The sequence below is a fragment of the Halichoerus grypus genome, chromosome 7, assembly GCF_964656455.1.
Source record: "Halichoerus grypus chromosome 7, mHalGry1.hap1.1, whole genome shotgun sequence".
NCBI lineage: Eukaryota > Metazoa > Chordata > Mammalia > Carnivora > Phocidae > Halichoerus > Halichoerus grypus.
The window spans coordinates 532,606-553,900 of record NC_135718.1 but is presented as its reverse complement, the minus strand read 5'-3'; the positions used below and the strand labels follow the sequence as shown (position 1 = coordinate 553,900).

At 55.5% G+C, this 21,295-nt stretch overlaps 1 protein-coding gene across 1 annotated transcript in view; it reads left to right on the top strand.

The window, feature by feature from the left end:
* The first annotated feature begins 790 nt into the window (after positions 1-790).
* KNDC1 (kinase non-catalytic C-lobe domain containing 1) overlaps positions 791-21,295 on the top strand; it is a 65,693-nt gene continuing 45,188 nt past the window's right edge. Inside the window, 5 exon segments of the mRNA XM_078076932.1 lie at positions 791-1,384; positions 8,363-8,561; positions 9,177-9,235; positions 20,179-20,325; positions 20,725-20,842. Of these exon segments, the coding sequence (XP_077933058.1) occupies positions 1,283-1,384; positions 8,363-8,561; positions 9,177-9,235; positions 20,179-20,325; positions 20,725-20,842 (625 nt within the window). The 5' untranslated portion in view covers positions 791-1,282.

Sequence of the window (21,295 nt, the reverse complement as noted above, 5' to 3'; positions counted from 1 at the left end):
TGGGGAGGGGCTGTCTGGTCTTTGGGGCTCCTTTGCCCCAGGGCTGGCTGGCAAGGTCGGAATGAAACCGTAATCGTGGCTCCCAGCACGGCATCCACGAGACCCTGGCTCAAGGGAGGAGGCAGGCCAGACCCCAGCTGCTCAGACGGGCCCTGGCGGGTCTCCAGCCCCTCTCTCCCCTCCCCGCTCCCCCACCCCCAACCGCGAGCCTCTGAGCCTCTGCAGCCGCCACCCCCAACGGAGACTGCGGCAGCCCCGCCCCTAGGCGGCGGGGGAGGGGCCGGAGGGCCCCGCGGAGAGTCTACGCCCCACCCAGAGCCCTCCTAGCAGGGGACCACGGCCCTCGATCTCCGGGGGCCCAGGGGGGAGCACAGCCAGGCAGCAGCCTGCGGGGGCGTCGCTCAGGACACCGGCCACACAAGGGGCCCCGCCCCAAACGGTGCCCGCCGCGCACAGGCCGAGCGGCCTACAGAAGGCGGCCGACGTCCCCGAGAGACGGAGTCCCCAAGAGCGCGCAGCCCCCAGTCGTGCCCCAGCGCCCGCCAAAGTGAGCAGGGCCTTGCGAGGGCCGGGACCCCCGGTCCTCCCCGGCACCGGGTCCCCCGCTCGGGTGACACTGCGGCAGGCGCGCGGGCGGCACGCCGAGGGCGGGGCCGCGGGGGGGGCGGGGGGCGGGCGCGTTGCCATGGCGGCCGGGCGCGCGTAGCCGGAGCCGGAACCCAAACCGGAGCCCGAGCCCGAGCCCGAGCGGCGCGCGGAGCGGGAGCCCGAGCCGGAGCCGAACCCGAGCCGGAGCCCGAGCCGAACCCGAGCCGGAGCCCGAGCCGAACCCGAGCCCGAGCCGGAGCCGAACCCGAGCCGGAGCCCGAGCCGAACCCGAGCCCGAGCCGGAGCCGAACCCGAGCCCGAGCCGGAGCCGAACCCGAGCCGGAGCCCGAGCCGAACCCGAGCCCGAGCCGGAGCCGAACCCGAGCCCGAGCCGGAGCCCGAGCCGAACCCGAGCCGGAGCCGAACCCGAGCCGGAGCCCGAGCCGAACCCGAGCCCGAGCCGGAGCCGAACCCGAGCCCGAGCCGGAGCCCGAGCCGAACCCGAGCCGGAGCCCGAGCCGAACCCGAGCCCGAGCCGGAGCCCGAGCCGAACCCGAGCCCGAGCGGCGCGCGGAGCCGGGCGCAGGGCCCGCGGGAAGGCCGAGGCCGGGCGGGCGCGGCGGGCAGGGGCGCCGGCCGGAGCGCGAGGCCCCCGGCGAGGGCCAGTCCGAGGCGCCGCCGGCGCGCCAGCCCGATGCAGGCCATGGACACGGCCGCGGCGGATTTGTACGAGGAGGATGGCAAGGACCTGGCGGGCTACGACTTCGAGCCGCTCCCCACTCTGCCGGAGGACGAGGTGAGCCCCGGCGCCCGCGGTGGGTCCTGCCTTCCCCCACCTTCTAGGGAGAGTCGGGGGGAAGGTGCCGCCGCCCCCCCAGGTCTCCTGCCCCTGGCCCAGGTCTTGGCAGCCGCTCTCAGCAACCCCGCACCGTCCTTTAGCATTTGCTGGGAGACGCCAGGCCCCCTGGAATGCCACATGGGACAGCGGTGGGTGGGTGGTCACTGAAGAAGTTGGTGCCCTGTGGGGTGGGGGGCTGGGGGGCTCCTGACTATAAATGTTGGATGGATGAGTGCGGTTTGGGGCATCGTGAGGGGGAGGAGGGGAAGGAGGGGGATGGCTGTTTTCCTCCTTGCCAGCACCCTAGGAGGTCAGCTGGAGCACCAGCCAGCAGAGCCCAATCCGGCCAGCAGGTTCAGGAGCTGGGGTGGAGGTCTGGGAAGCCCCCCAGAACAGAGGGCTGCTTCCTGCACAGAGAGGACAACAGGGGCCTCCACTCAGGATCCTGAGTCCTGAGGCATCCCCCTACCCAAGGCTCAGAGGGACCAGCAGGCTCGATCACATGGAGCTTCTGGTCATGCACTGGACAGGTGCCCACAGAACCAATTTGCCTGTAACTCTGGCTTCCCTAGCACACCCCACAGGCTGTGGCTTGGGGTCAAATGAACAAGACAGGTCCCTCCATGTGATAGGTGACCCCAGAGGATGCAGCCACTCCCAGGAAGACCCAAGGCTATGGGGTCTGGGGGGATGAAGAACCTTCCGCGCCTCCAGCAGGCAAATGCCCCAGTCTCCGGGCTTCTGTGCTCACAGCTGAGGAATGCTGGCATCGTGCAGCCATTCATGGGATGGGCTGTAACCAGCCTGGTGCTGATGAAGACCCTCCGACACCCACCTGGGCAAGGCTGGCGGCCAAGAGTTAGACATGGCCACCATCCTCCTGGAGTACGTCAGGGGGTTCATAGGGGCCGCAGCTGCAGTCGCCAGGGTCTTCCACCTCTGCCTGCCCCCCAGGTTCTGGAGGAGAGCTGGCTATAAGGATGGAGCTCATGCTGGGGAAGCACCATCTTGGGCAGCAGAGTCTGCCATAGGAAGCGGGGGGCTGGCTGGCCAAGAGCCTCTGAGGCTGTACCTGAGGGCTGGTGTTCCCTTCCCCCCGCAACCCGCCACCGCCATGGTGGCCTGGATTTGGTGAGAGGCAAGGCTGCAGAGAGGAGAAGCAAGAGAATGAATAAGCCTTTGGGCATCTCCATGGCTTTGATGGAAAATGAAAGGGTGCACCCAGCTCACAGCCGTCAGAGTCTCCCCCAGAAGACACATTTCAGTGTATCCATTAGAAGACTCACCTCCAAAATCACCATCCAAAGCAGACGTAGAACGTGGTTCTTCCTGCAGAACCTTGTTGTGTCTGCCACCCACACTGAGGGCCTCCTTTGTGCCCCGTGCAGAGTCAGCGGCTGGTGCCAAATAAACAGAACAGCAGGGCCAGGACCCAGACCCAAAGCTGGGTCCCTGCCCATGGTCTGTACTCCTGTGTGCACTGGTGCCTTCTCTGGGTTGGGGTTCCCTCATGCCCCTCTGGGTCGGAGCAACCCCCCGGCTGTGCACAGTGCATAGGGCTGGGGGTTTCCATCGCCCCATGACCGAGGCCTCCAGGGGAAGTGGGATGCCACTGCATTAGCCGTGTCCACTGGGAAAGCGCGGATGGGCCCTTCGAACTTCTCCACCTTTTCTGGGAGACAGAGACACTGTCTTTGGGTATGCTCCCATAAAACTGGAAGCCTGTCCAGGCTTGAGCCTTGGAGCCAGACCGATGTCCCGTACCTGCGAACACACTGGTCCAGACTCGATGCTTCCTGCACACACTCTGTTGGCGTTGAAGGTTTTAGGTCTCCATCAGACACGTGACTGTGCCTGCTGCAGCATATTATAGAGCCAGGCTGCATCTGAAAAGCCATCCTGTGAGATGAGGGGGAGCCAGGCTGCATCACCAGCCAGGGTGGGCCACGCTGCTGCAACCCCTGGACAGAGGCAGGCCGGAGGAGACCCAGGGCAGCTCCCACAGAGGGACGGCGGGGGCCGGACCCGGGACGCGGACAGAGGAGTTCACAGTTTGACCGCTGATCATAACAACAGCCCATACAGCAAGGTCAAGGCACAGGACCCTATCCCCCCTGCCCAGGAGCCCCTTGGAATGTTTCTCTGGTTGTAACCCCGGAGAAAATCCAAGTGGCCAGTAAACATATGAAAAATGCTCAACTTCATTATCATCAAGGAATGCGAAGACACCCACCATGAGGGCCTCTCAAGTGCCAGTTGGCAAGAATAAAAACTGGGCAGTGGCCGAGTCGGCAGGGACTGGTGTGGCACCGGACACCCCCTTGCCGGAGTGAGTGTGCGTGGAACAGCCTCTCTGGAAAGCAGCTTGGCATTTGATAGTGGCCTGGAAGATGGCTGCTCCCTGTGTCCCAGCAGCTTCACTCTGGGTGCGTGCCCCGGAGAGCTCTCTTAGCCGGAAACCCCCCGGGGCAGGTGGTGAGTGGGCCTCAGGTCCTGGAGGTTGTCGCCCAGCCCAGTCTCTGGCTTCCTGCAGGTGGTGACCCTGCACGGGTACCAGCAAAGGACATGGATGAGGGATCAGGAAGAGCAGCGGCTGTAGGAGGGGTGGGTGCCGGGCCTCCCGGAGGCCGGTGGTGCCACCTTCAGGGGCCTGCAGGGGACAAGGACAGGGGCGGGCTTGGAGATGAAGATGGTGCACCGGTTTGGGCCCGGGGGCAGTGTGTCTCCTGGTCCCTAGACTCTCCTGAGTTTTAAGGAGCCTTCTCATCCCTTCCACATTCAGAGAGCACCTCCCCAGCATTTGTGGGCTGGGCGCTAGGCTGGGCCCAGGGATTTGGAGGTGGGGGGGGTCCGTGTTGCCGCCGAGAGTAGCCCACAACTCGGGGGTGCCCTGTGAGGAAGCAGATACTCCCACTGAGCCCTGCTGGGTCCATGTGAGGCTGCTACCCAAACAGCACCGAGCTGCAGACAACTGGGAAGCCAAGGAGAGCTTCGTGGTGGGCGATAGTTATGAGTTGGAGGGGGGCACTTTAGGGCCAGGGGTAAGACCCCCAACAGGGTACTCTGCAGAGCCTCCCAGGCCTGGGGGTCTGGCAGGTTGAAGGAACCTGCCGGCAGGCCCGGAGATTGTCAACAACTGTTCTCAGCAGTGATCTGGGTTTCGTGTTGGCAGTTCCTACTAGAATGCTCCAAGGTTGAAAACATTAATATCTAAGAGTACATTTGAAATCTGCAAGAGTGATCCATGGGTCCCCGTGGGTCCCCGTGTAACCCTGGCTCACACACTGTTTCTGAAGGAGGGCAGCGGGGTGTCTTCAAGGCACAGAATCTCCTGGATGGGCACACTTTGCCATAACTGGACAAGGGTCTTCCGGTGGGAAGCCAGCCCTGCCCTCTGAGACCCAGGGACTGGCTGATGAGGGGCTGCCCTGGGGAGCCGCCCGCCCTGAGGGGTGCCCTTCCTCCTGGCCCGCATAGGGTAAAGTTTGCGCCTGCAGGATCCCTAGGGAAGGACAACTCTTTCCTGTCCTGCAAGGACCGTGACTTAGGTGACCCTCACCCTCAGGCCTACCCCACATCCCACCCAGGCAGCGCCTTGCTGGGGGACGGAGAGGGGTGGGGTTCCTGGACCCAGGGCCCCGCACAGAAGACTAGGTGGGTACTCAGGAGGTAGAGCCACCAGAGGCTGCCCAGCAGTGACAAGGTCAGGCCGCGTTGGCGGCGGCAGGGACAGCTGCTGTGTAGGAAGTCATGATGCGTCCGGCCTGCCACGGGCCCTCATGGGTGGTGGGCATGTGGGTGCCCCAGAGCTGGGGCTACAGACAGGCATCAGTGGGCGCTGGGGCCGGCTTTACTATTCATAGCGTGTCACCTCCTTCTGAAATGTCTGCCTCAGCCAGTGATGCTCTTGTCCATCCTGCCCAGACCCTGTGGTGTCCCCGGGGCGTGCAGGGCCGACCTGGCAGCGAGGCTCAGAGCCCCAGGGCCCCGGAGGTGAGCACCACCGTGCAGGATGCCCACGTGGCTCCCGTCTGTTGGGGTGGCCCAGGGGGGTGGGGGCGTCCCTGGGATTCTGGTGGAGATGGACTGAGGAGGTCTGAGCAGCAGCTACAGGCTTCCCGGTCTCTCGTCCTTGTTCCTGCCAGTCCACCAGCCAAGTCTCATCCCGTCCGCCCTCCTTGGGCCACGGCTTCAGGCAAGGGAGGGTCATTCCTCCAGCCAGGGTGAACTGGAAGGGTGGGTATCAGGTCCCAGAGGACAGGGGACCATGGGGTCCATGGTTCAGGGTCCCCCAGCACTTGGTGAGACGCCCCCCAATCTTGGTGTGCCCAGGAGAGCCAGCGGCAGACCTCGGCTCTGTCCTGGAACCACGCCGGCTGAATCCTGCCTTCCCCGCAGAACAGCTGGGTTTCAGAGGGGCCGAGAGCATCTTGTCTGTGAATCGGGGCTTCAGCCATGCACAGGAAGCAATGACTCAGGACCCACAGATTCGCTCTATGAAGTCACGCAGACAGTCCCCCCATTTAGATGCTCACACCGTGAATAGGCACTGGGGCTCCCCCCCACAGGGGCATCTTCCACTGGACAGGGCGGTGGGGAGGGGCCTTGAACAGGAAGCCATGCCCCGTGAGATGCCCCGTGGGCACCCCTGGCCTGGGCCCCCTTCTCTTGGGGAGCTCCCACAGAGGGGCGGCGGGTGCCAGACCCAGGTCATGGACAGAGGAGTTCACAGGTGGACGGCTGATCATAACCACAGACAACCTCCAGGACCTGGGGCAACAGCTGCGTGAGCGGGCGCGTGCGGCCGGGGGAGGCGGCCACCAGCAGGCCGTCAACAAGGCCCCTGCAGTGGAAGCTGGCTCAGACTCACAGTGTGGGCTAGCTTTCTTCTCCTAAATAGCACAAAACCACAGGGTCTCTGGGTTGTTTATTAGCGTGTGCCTGTGTGCGCGTGTGCATGTGTGCACGTGTGTGTGCATGCACGTGTGTGTGCATGCACGCACTCCCAAGACGCCCCTTTAATGGGCCCCACAGGCACATCCTGGGGAGTCCCAGGGTGGTGCATAGCGACCCCTAGATTGAGCCAAATCAGAAAGACCTTTTATCCGTGACCCTCGGGAACACGGCAGGGAGATGGGGAAATTGAGATTTCCGGGTTTGCTAGCCCCCTCCACACCCCAGTCTAATCTGCTTTATGCTCTCATTCTCCTTTTAAAACTCCCAGACCACCTTCCCCACAGGGGTGCACATATTTCTGGAGGCTGGCTGGCAGCTCTCTGCTCTTGCATCTGCATGAACCCCGTGGCCCCTTCTTCCTGAACCAGCTTCCAACGGGCTGTGCTTCCCTCATCCATCTACCCCACAGAAAGAGCTAGAAGGGCCTGGGGGTGATGTGGAGGCCCAGTCCCGGGGTCCCCCTCCCATCACCCCCCCCCTGCTGAGCCCAGAGGCTTGGCCAAGATGCCCACGGGACCCACTCCCTGATTTATTTTCTCTCTCTCTCTCCTTCCTTCCTTCCTTCCGCTCCTTGTCCCCTTTGCCTGTAGTTGTGGGGATCCCTTGCAATGCAGGTGGGGGAAATTCGAGGGCATGAGCTAGGAGACTTCATGCCCAGACAGCTTGGCCGCACTCGGAGAACAGTCCTGTGTGCTGGGAGGGGTGGGGCGGCTGAGGCTGGAGACAGGAGGGAGCTCAGTCTTCTCACCATCTCCCCTGCTCCCCCTGCTCTCCACGCCCTCTCCTGACCCCCTGCGTGCTCCCTGCAGGCTCCAGCTCCCCCGTGCGGGCCTGTGGAGCACAGACACATGGGCACAGAGAGTGCCTAGGGCGTCGGACAGCAGGCCAGCTGAGGGTGTGTGATGTGTGAGAATGCGTGTGTGCACAAACGGGCACAAGTGTGTGTGAGTGTGTGTGTGTGTGTGAACACACGGAGTGTATGTGAGTCAGTATGGGGCGTGTGTGAGTGTGGGATTGCACAACTGTGCATTCGAGTGGAAGTATGGGTAGTGAGTGTGTGTGTGTGCGTGAGCTGTGTGGCTCGACCACGGAGGGTGCGTGAACTCATACGAGTGTGTGTGGAGTGCGGACGTGTGTGAGTTCATGCGTCTGTGACCGTGTGAGAGTCGTGTGCGTGAGTCCACGTGGTGTGTGCCAGGATGCGTGCACGCGCAGGGGAGGTGTGTGCACGCACGACGATGTGCGAGGGCGTGGGTGTCAGGCGCGTGTGTGCGTGTTGGTGACACGGTCACCACTGAGCTCGGTCAGATCTGAAGGGGGAGCCCAGCACGGGGAGGCCTGGGATCTGGCTGCGCAGGAGGGACCACGGTGACTTCGGGTCCTCTGTGTGCACGGCCCGGAGCTCAGGTCTGGGCCGCGGCTCCGCCGTCATGTCCGGCGTTCCTGTGTGTCCCGTGGTCCCGTGGTAGGCTCACACCACGTTTGCTCTGTTGCGGGCACCACGCTGCTTCTGTACGTACTGACTCACGTCCACCGGTGCCCATGCCTTGCTCACCTGCGTACGACCTAAAAAAGTGAAGGCCGTCAGCATGCCCACCGAGCCACGTGGGAGCCGGGGGGTCGGGGTGCGGGGAACCCGGCTGGACCCGGGGGCTGTGGGAGGCCGTGATTTCTGGCACAAAGAACCAGGTCCCGGCCCCCGGGGCCGACACCGGCTCCCAACAGCACGCTGGTCGTTCTGCCAAATGCCCTGTGGCTTCTGGCATCCAGGGGACTGTGGGGCGGGTGACTTTCTGGGTGGTTTTTTTAAAGCCTTTGCCCACAACCCCGTTTCTGACGTAAAGTGAAACACCGCCGCGCGTTGTCTGCTTCCCTCGAGTCGGTCTCGACGCCGTGGCGCCAGGCCTTTCCCGGGGACGAGGGCCTGCTGCTGCCTGGGTCTGTCCCCACACCTGCCTCAGCTGCGGCCTATCTTGGCAGGAGAACGTGTCCCTGGCCGACATCCTGTCGCTGCGGGACAGTGGCCTCAGCGAGCAGGAGGCGTGGGCCGTGTGCCTGGAGTGCAGCCTGTCCATGAGGAGCGTCGCCCACGCGGCCATCTTCCAGACCCTGTGCATCACGCCGGACACTCTGGCGTTCAACACCAGCGGGAACGTGTGCTTCATGGAGCAGCTCAGCGGTGAGCCTGGGGCGGTGGCGGGGGCGGCAGAAGGTGCCTTTGGGGAGAAGGTGGACACAGGGTCCCGCCCCGGACCCCCGGATCGCAGCGGCTGCCCTGGTGGGATCTCCAGCCCCAAGAACCGCTGAGGGAGAAGGAGGTGGGAGGCTCCCACGGGCTGTGTCACAGCTCCTGCAGGGGACCCGCGTGGGGCCCGCCAGCCCTGAAGCCGCCGGCCCATGGTGAATGGTTGTGGGGCATGAGGCCGAGGGCGTGGTGGCCAGCGCAGGGGGCCCCCCGCTGCCTGCCCAGCCTCCAGGGTTCCCGCAGCCCCTCCCCTGCTCCAGGGAGGGCCAGAGCGGACCTCCCGACTTTCCCCAGCTGACTCCTTCAGTCCCCTTCTCTGGGAGGCCGGGAAAACCCTTCTCCTTCCTCCTTGGACAGCTTCCCCGGGCTTCCCGTGAAGAACGAGGTCTTCCTGTTCAAGCACTGTTTCCTCTGACCCGGTCGCCTGGGACGCCAGGACGGAAGGGGCCCCTGGGGAGCGGGAGGCCACAGCTCCTGCCCGCCTGGCTTCCTCCTCCCCATTGGGCCTTGTGCGTGTGTGATCAGAGGCCTTCTCTTTTCCTTCCCCAGATGACCCCGAGGGTGCCTTTGTGCCCCCCGAGTTCGATGTGACCGGGAACACCTTCGAGGTGGGTGGCAGCAGGCGGGGGCACCTGCGTGCAGGGCACGGGCTGGGCTCGGGGGGCTGCCTTCGGGGCACCCCCACCTTTGTCAGACTCGGGGTCCCCGGCGGCACCGTAAGCTCCAGTGGCCGCTTGGTGTGTGGACGCGTGCTTGTCATTATAGTTGTCGAGGATGTTTCCCGGGTGTGAACATCACTGTATTTCATGTGTTAAAAGGTCCTGAAGTTGCTAGTGGTGGCTGGTGGGGAAGCACAGCGTCTCCGAGGGAAAGAGCGGGGCAGTGGGATGGCAGCACCCGGCAGAGACACGTGGCCTGTGGGCGATACCCCGAGGCAGCCGCGCTACCTCGCTCTGGGCTCAGGTCACCACCCCCTGGGCACCCCTGTGTGCATGCCGGGGAGCGTAGCTGGGGGGCACCAAGAATGGGGTGGAGGACCCCGCCCGGCCCGCCTCTCCCCTGAGTGCCGCGCTGGGCTCCCCCAGATCGCCGTTCACAGCTCCCACCTCCATGGAGCCTGCAGTCTGAGGTGGGCGGAGAAAAACAAATCAATCATTAACGAGTAATTACAAACTCAAAAATTTCAGGGAAAACCCATTAGCTTAGTGACGTTAGGTTAAATTTTAACCCCAAAATAAGAGTTTTGGGATTGGCTCCTCCTCTGCTCTACTTTACTTTACCTTAAACTAGCATCCAGCCCCTTCCCCTGAGAGGCCCTCATCCACGCTCCAGTGGCAGGCAAGACCGCAGGGCCCTGGGTCGCTGGTGGATCGGGTCTCTGATTCCCTGGACCTCGGGGGCCAGAACCAGAGCCCAGGTGGTCTTTGGCTTGGGGCAGCTCCCAGCCCTGGTCCATGCACAGACTTCCTTAGTTTACCTGCATGTTTAGCACCAGAACCGACATGAAACTAAAGCCCTGGAATAACAAGCGTCCTCCCAGTGCCGCCCGCCTCCGTGCCGCCGGGCTGTTCCTAAAAGCGGTGTTGTTTGGTGTGTGCTGGTTTTCACATTCGAAGAAGAGTGTCGCCACACGTTATCTTCTGGAACTTTCTCTTACGTGTTTCTGGACGATGCGCCTGAACCCAGCGGGAGGTCACGTGTAGCCCATGGCTCATGGGAGCATTGGTGCCGCCCTGCACAACCTTGGTGCATCTGGGCAGGAGCTCCTCCCAGGTGTGGACCCGGCCACGGGACGGCCACACGGCGGGGCAGGCGGTGTTCCACGGTCTCCAACGGTGGCTGCACCAGAGTGCGCTCCCGCCAGCAGGTGCCACGGACCCCCAGCTCCATGTGGCTGAGAAGGCCCATTTTCCATGCAGTCATTATGCTTTTCTTCATATATTTCCACCCATTTTGTCAGGATGGCAATGTCTCCTCTACAATGTGTCTTCACGCTGTCCGTAAGACGGCGAGCGGTTCTCAGGACCCTTCACACTCCTGAAAATGACTGAGTAGCCAGAGAGCTTTCCGTGGTGCAGGTTAAGCCTACCAGTGTGTGTTACAGATTAAACTGAGACACCTGCAAAATGCTTACCTATGAGTTCATTTAAAAGCAATTATAAGCCGTTGCATGTTAATACACAACATATTTTTATGAAAAATAACAGTATTTTTCCCAAAAAACACAGTGAAAAGAGTAGGGCTGTTTCAAGTATCTGCCCACCCTTTAATGTCGGGCTCTGTGGAAGCCAGCTGGTTTTCATGGCAGCTCCGCCCTTGGCGAGGTCCCCATTGGGGTGTCCCTGGAGCAGAGCCTCTGGAAGGTCTGGGGTGCACTCGGCTGGAACAAGAGCATCGGTCTGGCGTGCTGAGGGTCGTCCGCCTTGGGAACCACACTGTCGGGAGGGCCACTAAAGGGCCTCCTATGAGGGAGGAGGTCTCTCCAGTTTAATGGAGTCAAGTTTATTCATGTTTTCTTTGTTAGTATTTTTTGTACCTTAAGAGACCTTCCCAACTCCAAAGTCTAATGGAGGTTTGCTGATATCTTCTACTAGGAATTTAAAAATTTTGTTCTTCACATTCAAACTGCTTGAAGATGACTTTTCTCGGTAGTGTGAGGTAAGGACCAGGTTTCCTCCCTTTCCGTGTGGATACCCATTCCCGCGGATGCTGGCCACGGGTGCACACACAGCAGGGCCGACGGCAGGGTGGGCCCGTCCTCTCAGGGAGGACGCCCGCTCCTGTCCTTCCTCAGAAGTGTTCTCACTATTCTTGGCCCTCTGTTCTTGCACATAAGTGTTAGAATGAGTTATCCAGTTCCAGGAAAAGCTGTTGACATTTTGACTGGAATGGCACTGAATCTATCAATCCCTTTGAGGAGGAGGCAATCTTTATAATATAGGGTCTTCTGCATAAACCCTTTTACCTCCTCACTTAGTCAACACCTCAGTAACATTGAGTACTGTTTACTGTAGGAGTCTGGGATACCCTTTATTAGTTGATTCTCAGGAATTTGGTATTTTCTGCTTACATTCTAACTTGGAGGTCATCTTTGTGATTACATTTTTCTGCTTGTTTGTTGCTGGTCTACAGAACACAATTCATTTTAATATCTTAATCTTCTGTCCAGCCATCGTGCTGAATTCTTTTGTTATTTCCCATAACTTACAGGTTCTTTAGTTTTTCTATCTAACTGATCAGATCACCGGCCCGGGCGGAGGTTTTGCATCACGTTTCCATTCCTTGTCTTGCTGTGTGTCACAAAGCTGCACACGTCACCAGCCGCATGGTGTGGCCAGCGCACCTCCTGCTCGGGGACACAGGCTCTGAAAGCAGCGTTTCTCTCCCCGCCCTCAGCCAGGACGGTATTTGCTACACAAGACCCTCTGTGCCGGTCATCATGCTCTACCGTGAACGTACCTTGGGTTTTATGAAAGTGCTTCTGCATCCTTTGAAATGACCATTAAGATTTTTAATATTTACGTACTTATTTTCTAATGTTAATTCAGTCCTTCTTGCTTAGAAAACCTAAAGTGGCCAGGTGTCTTATCTTTTTAATAGACTGTCATGTTTGATCTACAGATGCCTACTTTGGCATTTTGTGCTGTTTCTGACCATGTCGGGGGCAGGACCGTCCCAGGCTGTGCGGGCGCCCCTTCCTCTGCCTGTGAGAGTTTATGTAACAACGGGGCGCTCCGTGCCCAAGGTCCGGTCACACTTACTCATCAGGACACTTGTCTCCTTGGAGGGAAATCTTTTTTTTGCTGCTCAAGTTTTAATAGTTACAGGATTATCTGTTTTGTATTTCTCATTGAACGCTCTCTGGTAAACTATATATTTCTGAAGTTTATCCACTTTTACTTGTTTTTTCAGTTGTTGGCAGTTGGTTGCGGTGTCCCTTGTTGATCACAGCACTGTCTGTGGGACGTCGGAGGACTTAAATTCTCTGTCCTTCACTTGTCAGTCTCACCAGTGGGTATTTATTTGGTTAGTTTTTTCAAAGACCCCACTTCGTACCGCATGATCTTTCCTGATGTGTCTTTGTTTTCTTTTCCCACTGATTCTGCTGGTACTTTTCATTTTCTTTTCCTTGTTTTGAGTGTGGCAAGCGTTCCTTCTCTGCTGTTCTACTGTGAGTCAGACACTCAGCTCCCCTGTCTTTGGTCTTTCTTCCTTTGTAGCGTGAACATTTATATCCAAGGCCATGAATTTCCCTCGAAACATGGGTTTTGCTGCATCCTGTGAGTTTTGCCAGGTAGCATTTGTAGTTCCCTCTTCCTCTAAGTATTTCTTTTATTCCCACTGGGGTTTCTTCTTAGCCTGAGTTGTTTAGCAACAGGAATGGGTTGAGTTTTTCCTGACTTTTTATTGAGATATGAAACACATACCGAGACATGCACAGGTCACAGGCATGCAGCTCGGCGAGCTTTCACAGACTGAGCACCCCTAATCCAGCATCCAGACCAGGAAGCAGAGCATGCCAGCACCCTGCAGGGCACGGGGCCAGGCGGGGCCATGACGGGGTCCACACTCCAGCCCGTCCACAGCGGCAGATGGGGGCTCCCAAGTCTTTAATGCTTCACATCTCTGGAATTGTCCTACGATAAAGACTTGTTTTCTGAGTTGCCTTAATTTCCAGTGGGTGATAGGCGATTTTCTCTGGTTTTCCACCCACAGAGCAAGCAAGTCCTTCTTACCCGACGCGTGAAAAGGGCCTGCCGGTGTGCACTGCCGCCTTGGGCCCAGTGTTTGCATGCAACCCCCATCAGGCCTGTGATTCCAGGGTCTCTGTTCTACTCTTGGACAAGCTTCATTCCAATGTCTGTTCCTGGGGCTAAGTTCCCCCCTAAGTGCTGCATTGTGGAGACCCCAGGAATAGTTGCACATGTCACGTGGACTTACCATGTCTGCCCAGGTGCCCATTCCTGCCTGCAACCTGGGGCCACAACCCCCTGCCCACGAGGACCACGGTGGCAAATGCACCTTCTTGGTGCCACTCCCAGCAGGGTCAGGCCCTGCTGCTGTCGACCAGGCCGCCTCCGGCCCCGACCTCGGGGTCTCTGGACTGTGGCAAGGGTGCAGCGTGTTGGGTCGTGCTTGCTGGCCATGTCGAGACTGAGCCCACACCCTTGCCCACTGTCCTCCCTACAGAGAGGACAAAGATAGGGAGCAGTTTTCCTGAGCCCTCTAGTCCTCACACAGAATTCCCCCTTGTGACCCTGCCCCACCACCCCACCCACTGCTGGGATGATGTCTCAGGCTCCCCCAATCCCCAGATGCATGGAAGCTGGCCCTCCTGGGACCACCCCCTGTACATCCCAACCCTTGCCCAGGAAACCCCGGAGATGGGCTAGTTTCCAAACCTAAAACTATGACCATGGCCAGCATTCAAGCCCTACCCCAAGCAAGCCCCAGACCCTCACAGGACTCTTTTCCGAACCTGGTCACCATGAGCATGTTCGGGCTCCAGTGGAACCCAGCCAGGACGACCTCGACACCCACCACCCACCATTACTGTCCATTGTCACTTGTCCACAGACATGTGTGTCAGGCCTCACAGTGAACAGAGCAGATGGGCTCCTGCCTCGTGGGGATCTTGGTCTTCACAGGGGACAGACTTGATGTGGGCAGTGGGCTGCATCCTGAGAGAGGAGAATGGGGCCTTTCAAGGAGATGACAGGGTCCTCATCCAGCTCAAAATTCCCTGGAGGCCATTCTGAGAAAGTGATGTTCAGGTTGGAACCTAAAGTGTGAGTAGGGTTCACCAGATCAAGACCAGGGAGGACTTCCCAAGACAGAAAGGAATGTGCAAAGGCCTTGAGTGGCAAAGGTGCTGATACATCATGGCTAGCACATCATGAACAGTATCATCCAACAACCAATGAGAAGTATATTTGTTGAGTTACTGTCAAACTAAAAGATGGAATGATGGATGTGTGGATGGATGGATAGATGGATGGTTGGATGGATGGATGGATGGATGGATGGATAGATGGATGGTTGGATGAATGGATGGATGTGTGGGTGGGTGGGTAGATGGATGGTTGGATGGATGGATAGATGGATGGATGGTTGGATGGATGGATGGATGGATGGATGGATGGATGGTTGGATGGATGGATGGATGGATGGATGGATGGATGGATAGATGGATGGATGGATGGATGGATGTGAGGGTGGGTGGGTAGATGGATGGATGGATGGATAGATGGATGGTTGGATGGATGGATGGATGGATGTGTGTGTGGGTGGGTGGGTGGGTGGGTCCATGGATGTGTGAGTGGGTAGATAGATGGATGAGTAGCTAGTCCAGTGATTGGATAGATGGGTGTCATTGTTCCTGGAGGGAAATAAAGGTGGTAGAGGGCAGAAGCAGATACCCTGACCTTGCAGGTATAGAGCCAGGTTTTATTCCCAGGACTGTGACTGGGGGATAGGGCGGTGCTCACCGCAGACTCGCAGCTCATAGTCCTGGCTGGAGCCCTACAGGTGGTGGCTCATAGGGTTTGCCTTTCCTTCCACCCCAAGAATCAGCAGCCAGCAGGGTCCCTAAAACAAGGCATCTGCCCTGAGTCCATGCAGCAGCTTGACTTAAGTTTGGCCTCTTCAGGAAGCCCTGGATATTGGCTGTGTGGGGACCCAGGCAGGGGACCTGGGGTGTGATCGGCATGGTCAGTGTGTGAGAAGGGAGGGCAGGCTGCCCTCCACATGGAGACCAGGGCTGGGGGTTCCAATGTCTTCTGTGAGAGGTGGGGTAGTGGCCCAGGGACCCAGCTTTGGGCATGGAGAGAGTGGATGGATTCAGGGGTCACCAGTGCAGCTCAACCATGTACATGGGCCCACCAACACTGAGTGGTGTAGGAGGTCGGGTGGCAGGATTGCTTTGTCTGTGGATGACAAGCTTGTGGGCCTGGAATCTAAGAGACTTCAGTGGAAAATGATAGAATAAGAGACTTCAGAGGCCAGCTGAAAACATCCCAAAAAATAAGTAGCTTCTTTTTGTGTTGGTAATTACTGGTTAGAGATGAAATGGAAAATGTTTCATTTATAATAGCAATAACTATAGAAAGTCTGGAGTTAATATAGCAGGAGGGCTAGAAATGTAAAGTGAACCACTTTTCTAAAGATGAGAAAACAAGATACAAGAAGATGAGGAGACAGACCCGTCCCTGCACCTGAGCGTCACCCCACCTCTTCAGAGACGTAACTGACCTATCACATGGTGTGAGTTTGTGCACAAACTAATGATTTGATACGTTTGTGTTTTGCAGGATGATTCTCACTTCTAGTAGTGTTAGTTAACACCTCCATCGTGTAATCGCTGTTTCTTTTGGTTGTGAGAACACTTAGGATCTCCTCTCTCAACAGCCTCGAAGTATGTAATACATTATCGCTAACCGTGTCACTGAGTCACACGTTAGATGCCAGGAACTCACTCGTTTCATAACTGCAGCCCTGGGTCTTTTCTCCAACGTCTCCCTGTCTCCTCCACCCCCAGCCCTTGGCAACCTCCACTCCACAGTTTCCGAGCGTTCGGCTTTTTTAGATTCCATGCAGAAGTAGTATCATACGGTATTTGTCTTTCTCTGTCAGACTTGTTTCACGCAGCATAATGCCCTCGAGGGCCCTCCTTTCTTGTGGCTGAATCGTACTCCGTTGTATCTCTAGACCGCATTTCTTTACCGAGTCATCCAAAGACAGACACTTAGGCTGCTTCCACGTCTTGGCTTCTGTAAATAATGCTGCAGTGAACATGGGAGCGCACATATCTCTTTGAGATCCTCATTTTATTTCCTTTGGATATGTACCCAGAAGTGGAATTGCTGGATAGTATGGTAATTCTATTTTTTATTTTTGAGATCCTCTGTGCTGTTTTCCAGAGTGGCTGCACCAGGTTGCATTCCCACCAACAGTGTAGGAGGGTTCCCCTTGCTCTACATCCTCACCATTATCTCATCCTCACTTATTATCTCTTGTCTTTTTTATAACAGCCATTGACAGGTGTGAGGTGACATCTCATTGTGGTTTTGATTTGTATTTCCTTGATGATGAGTGATGCTGAGCATCTTTTCCTGTGTCTGGTTGGCCATCTGGATGTCTTCTTTGGGAAAATGTCTGTTCAGTTCCTCTGCCCATTTTTTAATCAGATTGTTTTTTGCTCTTGAGTTGTAGGAGTTCCTTATATATTTTGGATATTAACTCCCTGTGAGACAGATGGTTTGCAAATATTTTCTCCTGTTCTATAGGTTGCCTTTTCATTGTGTTGACTGTCTCCTCTGCTGTGCAGAAGTTTGGCAGTTGATGTTTTTCCCACTTACTTGTTTTTTCTTTTGTTGCTTGTGCTTTTGGTGTCACATCCAAAATATCACTGCTAATGTCTTAGAGCTTTTTCCTATGTTTTCTTCTAGGAGAGTTATGGTTTGGGGTCTTATAAGTTTTTTGTCCATTTTGAGTTAAATTTTGTAAGTGGTGTAAGATAGTCCAATTTCATTCTTTTCCAGTTTTCCCAACACCATTTATTGAAGAGACTGTCCTTTCCTCATTGAGTATTACTGGCTCCTTTGTCAAATACTGGTTGATTGTATGGACATTAGTTTATTTCTGGGCTCTCGATTCTGTTCCGTTGGTCTATGTGTCTGTTTTTATTCTAGTACCGTCTCTTTGCATTACTATAGCTTTGAAATAGTTTGAAATCAGGATGTGTGGTGCCTCCAGCTTTGTTCTTCTTTCTCAGGATTGCTTTGGCTATTTAGGGGTCTTTTGTGGTTCCATATGAATTTTAGGGTTGTTCTCTCTATATCTGTGAAAAATGCCACAGGAATTTTGATAGGAATTGCATTCAATCTAGAGATGACTTTGGGTGGTATAGACATCGTAACAACACTAATTCTTCCAGTCCATGAGCACGGGATATCTTCCCATGTATTTGTGTCTTCCTTAATTTCTTTCACCAGAGTCTTAAACTTTTCAATGTACAAAACTTCACTTCCTTGGTTACATTTATTCCTAATTATATTTTTTGTTTTTGATACTATTGTAAATGGGATTGTTTTCTTTACTTATTTTTCTTATATTTCATTGTTAGGGTACAGAAAGATAGCTGACTTCTTCATATTGCCCTTATGTTCTGCAACTTTACTGAATTTGTTGATTGGTTCTAACAGAGTTTTGGTAGAGTCATTAGGATTTTCTATATGTAAGACCATATTGTCTGCAGATGGAGACAATTTTACTTCTTCCCTTCTGATGTGGATGTATTTTATTTCTTTTTCTTGCTTGATTGCTCTGGCTGGGACTTCCAGTGCTGTGTTGGATAGGAAAGGGGACAGTGGACACCCTTGTCTCGTTCTGATCTTAGAGGAAAAGTTCTCACCTGGTCACCATTGAGTGTGATGTTGGCTGGAGGCTTGTCACATGTGGCCTTTGTCATGTTGAGATGTGTTCCTTCTATACCCAATCTCTTGAGAGTTTTTATCATGAAAGATGCTGAATTTTGTCCAACGCTTTTTCTGCATCTATTGAGATGATTGTACGATTTTTGTCCTTCGTTCTACTAATGTAGTCATCACGTTGACTGATTTGCAGTTGTTGGATCACCCTTGCATCCCAGGGATAAATCCCACTTGACCGTGGTGTGTGATCCTTTTGATGTGATGTTAAATTCAGTTTGCTAGTGTTTTGTTGAGAACTTTTACATCTGTGATCGTCAGGGATATTGCTCTATAGTTTTCTTTTGGTTCCTTACCTAACTTTGGTATCAGAGTAATGCTGGCCTCACAAAATGAGTTTGCAAGTGTTCCTTCCTCTTCAATTTTCTGGAAAGATTTAAGAAGGATTAGTATAAATTCTTTAAATGTTTGGTAGAATTCACTAGAGAAACCATCTGGTCCTCGGTTTTTCTTTGTCAGGAGGTCTTTGATTACTGATTCAATCTCCTTACTATTCATGGTCTGTTCAGATTTTCTATTTCTTCATGATTCAGTCTTGATAGGTTGTATGTTTCTAGGAATTTATCCATTTTTTTTCTAGGTTATCCAATTTGTTGGTGTGCAGTTATCCTTATTAGTCTCTTAAGATCCTGTGTACCTCTGTGGTGTTACTTGTACCATCTCCTCTTTCACGTCTGAGCCTATTAATTTGAGTCCTTTTCTCATGGCTAGTCCAGCAGGAGGGTCCACAGCCAGGACAGAAGTCTGTCTGCCTGTTACCTGACACACAGGTGGGCGAGACTCCCGCCAGGTCCATTGGCATGAGGCAGTGGCTCCCGCGGCCCCCATGGAGGTGCTCTTGGCTGTGGGTGGAGGTTGAATTGCTGTTGAGGGTCAGGTTCTGAGGACATCCTGTTGGCCATCTTGGTGACTTCCTAAACATTTTATTTTGTAAGAAGTTGATCCTTCCCAAATTCTGTAATGTCAACGCAATTACAATAAAATTGCAACCATTTTTGGTTTGTTTTGTGAATGGGAATGGGAGAACTAATATTTGTTTTTTAAAACCTGATAAATGTGAAAATGATCCAACTTCTTGAGGGAAAAAAAGGGACAACCTGTCCTCGGGATATGAAAATACACTCTGATGCTACTATAATTAAAATAGCACGGTCTGGACAGGACAGATGCATGGGGAGACGAGGATTAGAGGAGACGAGGCCAGCTGGACCCAGGGTCCCAGGGGAGCCAGCAGGACGGGCAGCAGCAGAGGGGGATCTTCTCTAAATGCTGCTGGGGGCTGCTCTCCATTACGAGGGAAACAAACCCAGATCCCTACAGATGGCCAGCACGCTGACAAATTTCAAATGGATTAGAGCTGGATGTGTAAAAATTATAAAAATATTGGAGGAAATAAAAGAAAGCTGTTTTTATCATCTTGGGGTAGGGAAGTTTCTCCTAAGAAGGAGCTAAAGAAAAAAAAGTCTGATTTCACAAATTAAACATGAGAATTTTTGAATGTCAAAAGATGCATGAACTACATCAAAAGCTAAGTGACAAATGGAAAGAACATATGTGTGGCACACAGACCGGCAGTCAGATCCTCAGTATGCCAGGGGGGCGCCCCAAACAGGAAACAGCGTGGTGACGTTGCAAAGCCCATGAATGGGCATAAAGAGGAAAAGTTAGAACCATGAATAGCAATGAACAGATGCTCAGTCTCATTCATAATTAGAGAAATGCAGACTTGAAAAGAGAAGACTGCCCTTCAGAGACACGGCCGCCGTCACAGGTGGGGACCCTAGCATCTGCACACGCTGGGTCGGGGCTGGGGTGAGCCGGAAGCCAGAGGGGTGGGCACCGGTCAGTGCAGCAAGGCCAGCGCAGACCTCCCACCCACGAGCACGGGGCCCCTGCCCTAGTGTCAGCACAGTCACCGTGCTGGGGGAGGTGCTGCTTGGCTGTCCCGGCACAGACTGTCAAGAGCAGGGGTCCCCAAAAACACGTGTTCCTGGCCAGAGGAGCAGAGACTGTGTGGGGAGAAGCCGTGCTCCAGGGCACTGACAGTCTTTTGGGTGCCGCAGGCTCACATCTACTCTCTGGGGGCCACGCTGAAGGCAGCCCTTGAGTACGTGACTGAGCCCGAGCCGGAGCCCAGGCTGAGCCAAGACCTGGAGGTGTTGCTGAGCCAGATGCAGGCGGAAGACCCTAGGGACCGGCCTGACCTCGAGGTACAAAGTCACCCCCAAGGCAAAGACCTGAGACCCCCCCCCCCACGGCCCCAGTGCCCCAGGCACACACACACACACACACACATACACACACACACACACAGGGCCCTCCTGCCCCACCGCTCTCCCCTCGGTCCCATGGGCTCTTCTTCACCTGGGATTTGGTGGCATTGCATTTTGCTTAAATAAGAACTTGACTTTTCATTATACATTGTTATGATGAAGAGGTTTGGCTTATAATTTTCATGGGCTGAACAGAATCGCCTGGTTTTCTGTAATCACAGGATACACTGCTTTTTTATGCCAGAAAATAGACATGGAGGGGGGTGGGCTCTTGGAGGGCAGGGCTTCCTCCATGGTGAGCTTTCCCGTCTGAGCTGCTCACGCACGTGTCTACAGAGCATCATAGCATTGTGTGAAGAGAAGATGCTCTTCACGTCCTCCTGCCGTCTGTGCCGGAGCCTCTCGGCCATCGGGAGGAGGGTGCTCTCCATTGAGTCCTTTGGAGCATTTCAAGGTAAGCACGTGCACACGTGTTCTTGCACACACGCATGCACACACAGATAGTCATGCACACATATACACATGCATGCACGTACCCACTCACATGTGCACGTGAGTATACACAAGCTTTAGCACAGATCAAACACACCCATGTTCACGCCATTGTACTCACCGTGTAAACACCCACACTCACATGCACACGTGCAAACAGATCACGTGTGCCCCCACAGGCATGCACGTGTTCACGCCATTGTACTCACCGTGTAAACACCCACACTCACATGCACACGTGCAAACAGATCACGTGTGCCCCCACAGGCATGCACGTGTTCACGCCATTGTACTCACCGTGTAAACACCCACACTCACATGCACACGTGCAAACAGATCACGTGTGCCCCCACAGGCACGCACGTGTTCATGCCATTGTACTCACCATGTAAACACCCACACTCACATGCACACG